The 9,822-nt window shown below is 52.4% G+C and overlaps 1 protein-coding gene across 4 annotated transcripts in view; it reads left to right on the forward strand.

The window, feature by feature from the left end:
* Positions 1–9,634, forward strand: part of RUSC2 (RUN and SH3 domain containing 2) — a 51,307-nt gene extending 41,673 nt beyond the window's left edge. For all 4 annotated transcript variants that reach the window (XM_081881344.1, XM_081881343.1, XM_081881346.1 and 1 more), the window contains 6 exons: positions 703–877; positions 2,222–2,327; positions 2,966–3,012; positions 4,269–5,244; positions 8,144–8,320; positions 9,312–9,634. In XM_081881344.1, coding sequence (XP_081737470.1) covers positions 703–877; positions 2,222–2,327; positions 2,966–3,012; positions 4,269–5,244; positions 8,144–8,320; positions 9,312–9,492 — 1,662 coding nt within the window. In that variant the 3' untranslated portion in view covers positions 9,493–9,634. The remainder of the gene's footprint in view (positions 1–702; positions 878–2,221; positions 2,328–2,965; positions 3,013–4,268; positions 5,245–8,143; positions 8,321–9,311) is intronic.
* Positions 9,635–9,822: the final 188 nt, after the last annotated feature.

Below are 9,822 nucleotides of genomic sequence, written 5' to 3' on the forward strand. Positions count from 1 at the left end.
CTTCTGCTTCTTTCCACTTTGGGGCAAGTAGCATTTTTACTGCTGTAGTAGCACATATAAATAATTTTATATACAATTTAGGTAGTTCTGTCCATATGATTCCCCAAAGAAAAGCTTCTGAGTGTTGTTGTTTTTTTAATAAAAGTTATTTTGAACATCCTTTTCAATTCATTGTATATCATTCCACAGCAAGCTTTTTTAATAAACATTTTTTTACTAATTTTCCAAAAACAACAAAAAGTAAAAAACAACAATACATATTCAAACATAGAAAAAAATAGAGTTGACTTCCCCCTGTTCCTTTCCCTGGTTCTATTGTTTATCATCATACCACATGTCCATTTAAAATTATAAAAATCATTTAATTATAAAATCATTAAAATTAGTTATTGTCCAGCCATAATGTCTTTACAAGTATTTTTAAAATCCTGCTAATGTATTAACCTGTGTACACTGCTTCTGTAGATATGCAATAAAGTCCTTCCAATCTTCTTTAAATTCATTGTCATCTCTTCCTCTTAATTTCAAAGTCAATTTTGCCATTTCAGCACATTAATTTCACTTGCCAGTCTCCTTTAGCTGAGACACCTTCTTCTTTCCAGCCTTTCCCAGTTAGCTTTAGCCTTCCTACCAGACCACCCCATCTGGTCAAGGGAACCTTCTTTCTCTGCCGTCCTCTGACTCTCTCCCCTCCTTTCTCAGGCCAAACTGGGGAACAGCTCCGTCAGCCCCAACGTGGGGCATCTCATCCTGAAGTACCTGTGCCCGGCCATCCGGGACGTGCTGAGCGACGGGCTCAAGGCCTACGTCCTGGACGTCATCATCGGCCAGAGGAGGAACATCCCCTGGAGCGTGGTAGAGGCCTCCACCCAGCTGGGTAGGCAGCGCAGGGGTCCGGGGGGGGGGCAGTGGCGTAGAAAGGGCAGGTGGTACCCGGTGCAGAAAATTTCTGGTCACCATTGAAATTTTTTTGCCTGCAAAAATGGGTTGACTTTATTTCACTTTATTTCATATTTGCTTACCAAGAAATGTGGATTCTAGGCCTCTGATAACAAGTAGGCAACTGTGGACAGATACTCACCGCATTTTTCGCTGCATAAGATGCACCTGACCATAAGACGCACCTAGTTTTTAGAGGAGGAAAGGGGGAAAGCCCCATTTTGGGGGGGATCAGCTCACAGATGTGCAGCTTCTTTTGCAAAGGGGGAAAGCCCCATTTTGGAGGATCAGCTCAAAGTTGAGCTTACTTTGCAAAGGGAAAAAATCATGTTTTAATGGGGTTCAACTCACAATTCTGCAGCTTCTTTAGGAAAGGAAAGGGATCAATTTCTACAGTTCCTAGACAGATAGTCTAATCAGCCAGTCACATGTCGATGGGGAAAGAAACAGTCTCCGTCCGCAGAACATTCAACAAAGCAGGGCAGGGGGGCGGAAAGGGACCACACATTCACTCCATAAGACACACAGACATTTCCCCTTACTTTTTAGGAGGAAAAAAGTGTGTCTTATGGAGCGAAGAATATGGTAAATCTACAGGATGGATTGTGTTTTGGCTTGTGTTGTTTTATTTATAGCAGGCATGTCCCAAGAGACTGCAATCTACTCCCACTATAAAAAATTGGCAGTGATCTAGCAAAAGTTGTTGAGGGAGGCAGCGGGCGTAAGAGGTGGCACCCGGTGTGGACCGCCCCCACTGCGTCCACCTTGCTCTGCCCCTGGCCACCTGACGCGGAAGCTGAAACCCGGCTCCCTCGGCCAATCAAGCGAGATGACGCCGCAACCCCAGAGTCAGTCACGACTGGACCTAAGGCTCAGGGGTCCCTTTACCTTTACGCAAAAGAAAACCCAAACCTCAGAGTGATTTACAGAAAAAGTTTAAACAATAAACTGATGAGAAAAATTAACAGAAACTATTTGAGACTTTCGAAAAGTTGAAATAGCAATAAGCTGAAAACAGATTAAAACTGGCGTCCACTTTAAGCTGAGAGTCACCCCCTTCCAGGCCTGTGGGGGCATCCTTGCCAGCCCCTCCCTCCCTGGCAGGTCGCCGGCCCCTCCCAGCCCTTCCCCTGGGTTCCGGGCCGGGTGCTCTGCCTGACCCCCAGCTGACTGTCTCTTGGGGATGTTGTGTTGTGATGCCTGTCTTGCAGGGGGTTGGACTGGATGACCCTCGGGGTCCCCTCCAATGCTGCCCTTCTGTGATTCTCCCGTTCCTCCACAGGCCCCTCCACCAAGGTCCTGCACGGCCTCTGCAGCAAAGTCAGCCAATATCCGGAGCTCACGAGCCACTCCATGCGCTTCAATGCCTTCATCCTCGGCCTCCTCAAGTAAGCGCTGCTTCCACCGTCTCACGCCAGCCCTTTGGGGTGGGCCCAAGGGGGGCGGGCGGTGGGGAGAACGTGAGGGAGACGAGCATATCTCCAGGGCGCCACCCCCCGCAATAAACCTAAACGCTCCCAAAGTCTGTGGTTTACCTGTGGTTTCTGCATTGCAGGGGTTGCGCCTTGGGGTCCCTTGCAACTCCACAAATATTTCATCCAAGGGATGAAAGCAAGGGGTTCCATGGAGCCCCCATCCCACCCCTTGGCCGCTGCCTCATAGGAAGGCTTGGGGGAATCTCCATCTCTCCATGAGAAAGCCTTTTCTGCCACCTCACAAACTGGAACTTGCGTCTGATTCTTGCATAACTTTCTGGCCAGCCAAAACTCCCATGGGAGCCTTTCCCCACAGTGCTGGTCCCCACATGGCAGCGGGGCTTTCCTTGGGGGCTCCTGTGATGCCAGAAACTTCTGCCATCAGCCTGCCTTGCTTCTGAGTTTGGCAGCTAGGGTGCCCTTCCTGCCAGGCCCACACTTGTGGGCCCTGGAAATGAGACTGACCGATTCTCAGCCTCTGCCTCTCTCTCTCTCTCTCTCTCTCTCTCTCTCTCTCTCTCTCTCTCTCTCTCTGCTTTCTCCTCCAACAGCATCCGGTCCCTGGAGTTCTGGTTTAACCACCTCTACAACCATGAAGGTAAGAAGAGGTGGCTGGGAGGTGGGGGGGGCAGGTGGCCTGCATCCGAATGTAGTGGTTGGGATGTTGGCCAATAGCCGGAAGGAAGATTCTGCAGAGCTGCCCACCTTGAGTCAAGCACCTTGCCGGGGGAAGCAGGAGAAAGCCCCGGTCAGGTCCGAGAAATGGGGCAGGATGAGCCACGGAGAAACAGCCTCATTCTGGCATTGTGAGGGGTGCTTTGAGCATTTTGGGGGTGAGTGGAACTGGGGAGGGAGCCAGGCACCCGTTCTCCACAGCTCCCCCAGGAGGCAGGGATGGCCACCAACTTGGATGCCATTAAAAGAGGATCAGGCCAGATTGTGGAGGCAGTGGTGTAGCAGGGGTTGCCAGTGACCAGGGCAGGGAAGCCACCGAGGCTGCAGAAGTGCCCCCTAAGACCCAAGCAGGGCTCTGCTGCACCACCCACCCACCTGCTTGTGCCGGGGGGGGGGGCTCCTTTTCTCTCTTGGAATGTCTGATGCCGTGATACCTACCCTGTTTCCCCGAAAATAAGACAGTGTCTTCTATTAATTTTTGCTCCCAAAGATGCGCTAGGTCTTATTATCAGGGGATGCCTTATTTTTCCATGAAGAAGAATACGGTACACATTGATTGTCTAATTGTGAGTCAGCCAGATTCCGTCAGGGCAGAGCGCGCAGCAGGCGGCAGCTTGACCTGGCAGCGAGGTGGGCTCTCTGATTTAGAGAGTCCTCGCACTGCTTGAACAGCTCCAGCTGCGCTGCGGCCAATCAGTGAGCTGCGCGGCGGCACCCGCCACTACGGCCCAGAGGAGTCAGACGCCTCACGGTAGCGTCGGGGGCCTTATATTCCAGGGAGGCCTTATGTTCGGGGGGGCTTATTATCGGGGAAGTCTTATGCCCTGTTTCCCCAAAATAAGACTTACTTCCAGTTTTGCCTCTCACTGTAAAATAAGATCTAGCTCATCTTTGGGAGCAAAACATAATATAAGACACTGTCTTATTTTCGGGGAAACAGGGTATTACAGCGAGAGGCAAAACTGGAAGTAGGTCTTATATTTGGGGATGTCTTATTTTTGGGGAAACAGGGCAGGAGAAAGGCTTCGGGGTTTTTTGGTAAACATTAATTTGAGCATCTTTTTAAATTCATGGTATATAAGTTCCCCGAAGCTCTTTATTTATGTTTTACAACTCCACCACGTGTGGACTGAATGACCACCCGCGGTTCTCCCTCTCGCTGTCTCCCTCTCCCTGCAGACATTGTGCAGGTGCACTACCAGCCGGTGGGCTTCCTCTCGCTGTCGCATGGCGTGTGCCAGGGCCTCTTTGAGGAGCTCCTCCTCCTCCTCCAGCCCCTCTCGCTGCTCCCCTTCAGCCTGGACCTCCTCTTTGAGCACCACCTGCTACAGATGGGCAAGGAGCAGCAGCAGCAGAAGGAGATGCTCCGCGTCCAGCAGGGCCTGGTCCTCTCGGCCCACTCCACCCTCCAGCTGATGAGGAGCCGGGGGGCAGCAGCAGCAGCAGCCATGGGGGCCGGCGGCGGCACCAGCAGCACCACCAGCAGCAGCCTGGAGAGGAGCGGCGGCGGCTGGGCGGCGGTGGAGCAGGACTGCGGCCGAGAGAGCCATGGGGGACCCCCGGTGAAAGCAGCAGAAGAAAGAGTCAAAGGCGAGGGGGCCCCGTCGGTGGTGCGCCACGAGAGGGAAGCAGAGTCGGCGCAGTGGAAGGGGCCCCCCGAGCCCAAGAAAGACAAGCAGGCCAGCTGGTGGTACCAGCTGATGCAGAGCTCCCAGGTCTACATCGAAGGGTCGGCGGAAGGGGCTCGCTTGGCCCGCTACGAGCGCAGGAAGAAGGGGGTGGCGGGGGGGATGCCCCGGCTGGCCGAGCCCAAGAAGGGGCCTCCTCCGCGGGAGGGGGTGGTGGAAGGGGCTGAGGCCTGCCCCATCGCGGAGGTGCCCCTCCAAGACAGACCCCCGGCGGACATGGCAGGGACTGAGCCTCGGTGGAAGGCAGAGACCCCCCCTGCCCAGGAGGCAGCGAAGGAGAAGACCCTCCGGCCGTTCTGGATGGGCAGCCCCCCAGACTCTGTGCTGACGGAGCTGAAGCACACCAGGGAGAAGGACGCGGTGCCAGCCCCAAACCAGGGGGGTCCCCAGGAGGGCAACGGCACCCCCAAGTGGGGGCACCTCTTTGGTTCCCGAAAGGTGCCCAAGGAGCCCAAGCAGGCCAACAGGTAGGTGGGGTGGGGGCAGCAACCTGGGGGTGCAGGAGGGTGCTGGCGGTTTGAGTGTGCCCTAGAGCGGCCGGGGATGGGCAGAGACCCCAAAGGCTGGGAATAAGAGAAGGGGGTCTCCGTGGCACTTTGACCCCAAGCTTTTTGCAAAGGATGTGCCACTGGCCTGGAGGTCAAAACAAAATAAAAAAATTCCTTCCAGTAGCACCTTAAAGACCAACTGAGTTAGTTCTAGGTATGAGCTTTCGTGTGCATGCACACTTCTTCAGATACACTGAAACAGAAGTCACCGGACCTTTCTATATAGTGGGAAGGTGGGGAGGGGTATTACTCAGAAGGGTGGTGGGAATGGGTGATTGGCAGATAGCTGTGATGAGCCTGTTGACGACTCTTAACGACTCTTAATCACCCATTCCCACCACCCTTCTGAGTAATACCCCTCCCCACCTTCTCACTATATAGAAAGGTCCGGTGACTTCTGTTTCAGTGTATCTGAAGAAGTGTGCATGCACACGAAAGCTCATACCTAGAACTAACTCAGTTGGTCTTTAAGGTGCTACTGGAAGGAATTTTTTTATTTTGTTTTGACCATGGCAGACCAACACGGCTACCTATCTGTAACTGGCCTGGAGGTCTTTGAGTTGATAGTACAGTGCTCCCTTGGTTCTCAAACTTAATCCGTTCTGGAAGTCTGTTCCAAAACCAAAGTGTTCCAAAACCAAAGCGTGCTTTCCCATAGAAAATAATGTAAAATGAATTAATCCAGACTTTTAAAAACAACCCTGAAAATAGCAATTTAACATGAATTTTACTATCTAATGAGACCATTGATTCATAAAATGAAAGCAATAAAGAATGTACTGCAGTCACACAATCCATCCATCAGTAGCTGAACTGGGCTCCACACAGTCACACACAAAAAAGAGCCGCAAAAACAAATATGCAAAATAAATAGCAAAAGCAGACAGGCCTCAGCGTAGCACTCAAAACGGGACACATTCGACTTCCGGAAAAAGTTCGCAAACTGGAACACCTACTTCCGGGTTTGCAGTGTTTGGGTTCCAAGCTGTTTGAATACTAAGGTATCTGAGATTGTGGGGTGCAGAAAGGGAGTCCCAAGGACACTGCCCCCCACTGTGCCAATAACTCTGGCAATAATGACGAGGCTGAAACAGAGGAGGAAGCAGGGTGAATGTCACTCCAAACAAGGGCACAGTCTGCTCTTCTTTTCTCTGGTGTGTTTATCTCCCGCTTCTCCTTCAAGGAGGCAGGCATGGCTTTCCGCCCTCCTGTTTTATCCTCACAACAACCCTGAGAGGTAGGCAAGGCTGCCCTGAGGTCACCCAGCGAGTTTCGTGGCTGAGTGGGGATTTGCACCCTGCTCTCTCCCAGGTCCTAGTCCAGCGCTCTCAACACTGCGCCACATTGCCGCTTGTCCTTCGAAGGAGCCCGATTGCTGCCCTGGGATGGCAGTGGCCCCCCAAGGGCAGCCTCCCTCCCTGCAGCTGCTCTCCTGAGCCACCCCAGTTCAGGGCTGCTGGTGCAAAGGCCTGGGGGGGGCAGATCCAGGTGTATCTTTTGCACCTGGGACATTTCAGAATGGAAACGGAAAAGGGGGGTGAAGAAGGCAAAGGTGGGAATTGCTTAAAACTGTAGATGTTTCTGTGTCTTCATCAAGCAGCACTGGATTAAGACCTTCAAAGGCTCTAAGCACATAAAAAATTTCAGTGCCCCCCCCATATATCTAATTCAAAATACAAACAAGAACAAACCCTCAAATAAAATTTTATCTTTTCAAAATGAAACAAAACCTACAGTAAGATGGAAAATAATGTTCATTTCCGTGCATTTGTATTTGAAAACTTTGCTCTTACTTGTTGTTTTTGAATAGATGTTATTAGGATTTATACAGGGAAATACAAAACTTAATATCATATCTCTGGGGTTTGGGGTCCAAATCAAAATATTGATTTGGATTCAATAAAACTCGTAGAGAAAAAGAGGGAAAAAGAAATGCAGGAGATATAGAAAGGCAGAGAGGGAGATAAAGAAGAAATAGACAAGAAATGTAAAAGGAGGGAGAAAAATAAAGTTCAAAAGTTAAAGAACTTCTGATTCTTCGTCTGACCGCTGTATATAAGCAATATTCACTTCCCTACAAAGCTTCTTTCTATAAGCAAATATTATCTTCCATTCTCAAATCCAAATGTCATTATTTCAAAACGTCTGTGAGAAGTTTCCAATCTCCCATAAATGTTAAGAATGACTTTTCTCTGCTTAAGCATGCCGGTTTTTCCATCTCAGCCATTCTCCCATTGCTGGTAGTAAGAAGTCCTTCCATCTCTGTGCATATAAAAGTCTCGCCCCCAGAATTGAAGCAAAGCTCCAGAGACCTTTTCTAACTGTGTAGCTGGAAGTCCCACTTCCGGTGAGCTCTGGCGGTGTGCTAGCAGCCTCTTCTCTGCACTCCTGCTGGAAGAGATAGTTGAGTGACGCTTATGGCGGCTAGGAAGCATTTCCTCCTACTTATTCTAATTGCAAAGCCTGTGCTCAGATCCTCAAAACTAACCTTATGTCACACATCCGCTTCTGTAATTAGTAGAGATGAGGCACCTAGTCTGCCTTGTTGCAGAGTTCTTCTGTTGGGATTTTTAATGTACAGCAATTGTGACCATTAATGTTGAAAATCCGGCAATGGGAAATTTCTGTGGTGCCCCCTTCCTTTGATGACCCAAGCACAAGCTTATTTTCCTGAATGGTTATTCCAGCCCTGCTGTCCAGGCTGAACCCACAGGGTATGGCGCACTGAACCCCAATCTTTCCCCGACGGCTGCCTCTCACATTTTTTCTGTCGTTCTCTGATCCGCCCACTGGTCTTGACTTCCTTCTCCCCTTCCAGGCTGCCCTCTGGCTGGCTGAGCCTGGACCGCTCTGTGCTGCAGCTGATGGCACAGACAGTGGGGGCCACGGTGTGGAGAGAGGCTTCCTCGGAGCCTGAGCGGCTGGCGCCGGACCCTCCTCCCGCACATCCCAAGCAGCCACTGCCGGACCGGGGAGGCTCCCCCGAGACACCCTGGTGAGGGATACTGCGGGGCAACAGGGGGTCGGGGTGGGGGCAGCCACAGGGCTGGGGGGCCAGGGTCTGTCTCAAGGATGCTCAAGCTAGAAGGCTTTTGGGGGGAGTTTCCCAGAGGCCCAGGACCTCCTCCCTCTGGGACCCCTCAGGCTTGTGGTCCTGGCAACCAGGCTTGTGGTCCTGGGAACATCTAGTCCAGCCCCTACCAGGCAGAAATCACAGCTGAAAGAATAGGGGCCCCCGAACCTCTCCAGCCCCTGAAGGACCAGGTGTGCAGCCTGGGAGTCATTTTGGACTCACAGCTGTCCATGGAGGCACAGGTCAATTCTGTGTCCAGGTCAGCTGTTTACCAGCTCCACCTGGTATGCAGGATGAGACCCTCCCTGCCTGCAGACGGTCTCGCCAGAGTGGTGCATGCTCTGGTTATCTCCCACTTGGACTACTGCAATGCGCTCTACGTGGGGCTGCCTTTGAAGGTGACCCGGAAACTGCAGCCCCTTCCATCTATGGCTATAGGATTCTAGGATTCCTTGGAGGTTTCCCAAAAGCGGTTGGGTATCTTTCCGCCAGGGATTCTTGAACTGGGAGTCCTGCCTCGCAGGGGGTTGGACTAGAAGACCCTGGGTGTCCCGTCTGCAGTGCTGTGATTCTACAAAAGCCTTGCTTGGGCAGGGAGGGGCTGCCCCGGTGCCCCCAGGAGGGCTCGCAACCAATGCCTGCCTCGTTTAGGGAAGTTTTTAATGTTTGATGCCTTGTTGTGTTTTTAATATTTTATTGGGACGCGAGTGGCGCTGTGGGTTAAACCACAGAGCCTAGGACTTGCCGATCAAAAGGTCGGCGGTTCGAATCCCCACGATGGGGTGAGTTCCCATTGCTCAGTCCCAGCTCCTGCCAATCTAGCAGTCCCTTTACCTTTACCTATTCTTGTTGCAGGGTATAAATAATCAATTGTTGTTGTTCCTCCCTCATGACCCCCTCCTTTCCTCCGCAGCAAGGTCAAGGCCCTGTGCCACCACATTGCCACGGAGGCCGGGCAGCTGAGCTTCCAGAAGGGCGACGTCCTGCGCGTTGTGGGCAAGGTGGACGCCGACTGGCTGCGCTGCAGGCGAGGGGCAGAGAGCGGCTTGGTGCCCATCATGTACGTCACCCACATGGAGGACGAGGACTACTGACGGGGGCCGGGGGCGGCCGGGGAAGCCCAGAGAAGCACAGACCCATGGAGCCCGGCCGTGCCCCCCCAACAAGACAGTGTGGGGCGCACGGGCGCCTCCTCCTCCTCCTCCTGATCCCGTCTCCCGATCTTCTCGCTGTGAAGGAATCTCAGAAATCACTGCTGCTCTCCGCCTTCGCCCCCTGTCCTGCCAGGGGTCTCCTGTTGCCAAGTGTCATTGCTGTGCATGCTCCTCTCCTCTCTCGCCCCCTTCCCCCCCCCCACAAGGAACTCTTCACCTGCTTCGCCTCCAGGGCTCGTCCGGCATAGACCTTCGCCCGCCAGGACTGCC

The sequence above is a fragment of the Podarcis erhardii genome, assembly GCF_964252035.2.
Source record: "Podarcis erhardii genome assembly, chromosome: 11".
NCBI classification, from domain to species: domain Eukaryota; kingdom Metazoa; phylum Chordata; class Lepidosauria; order Squamata; family Lacertidae; genus Podarcis; species Podarcis erhardii.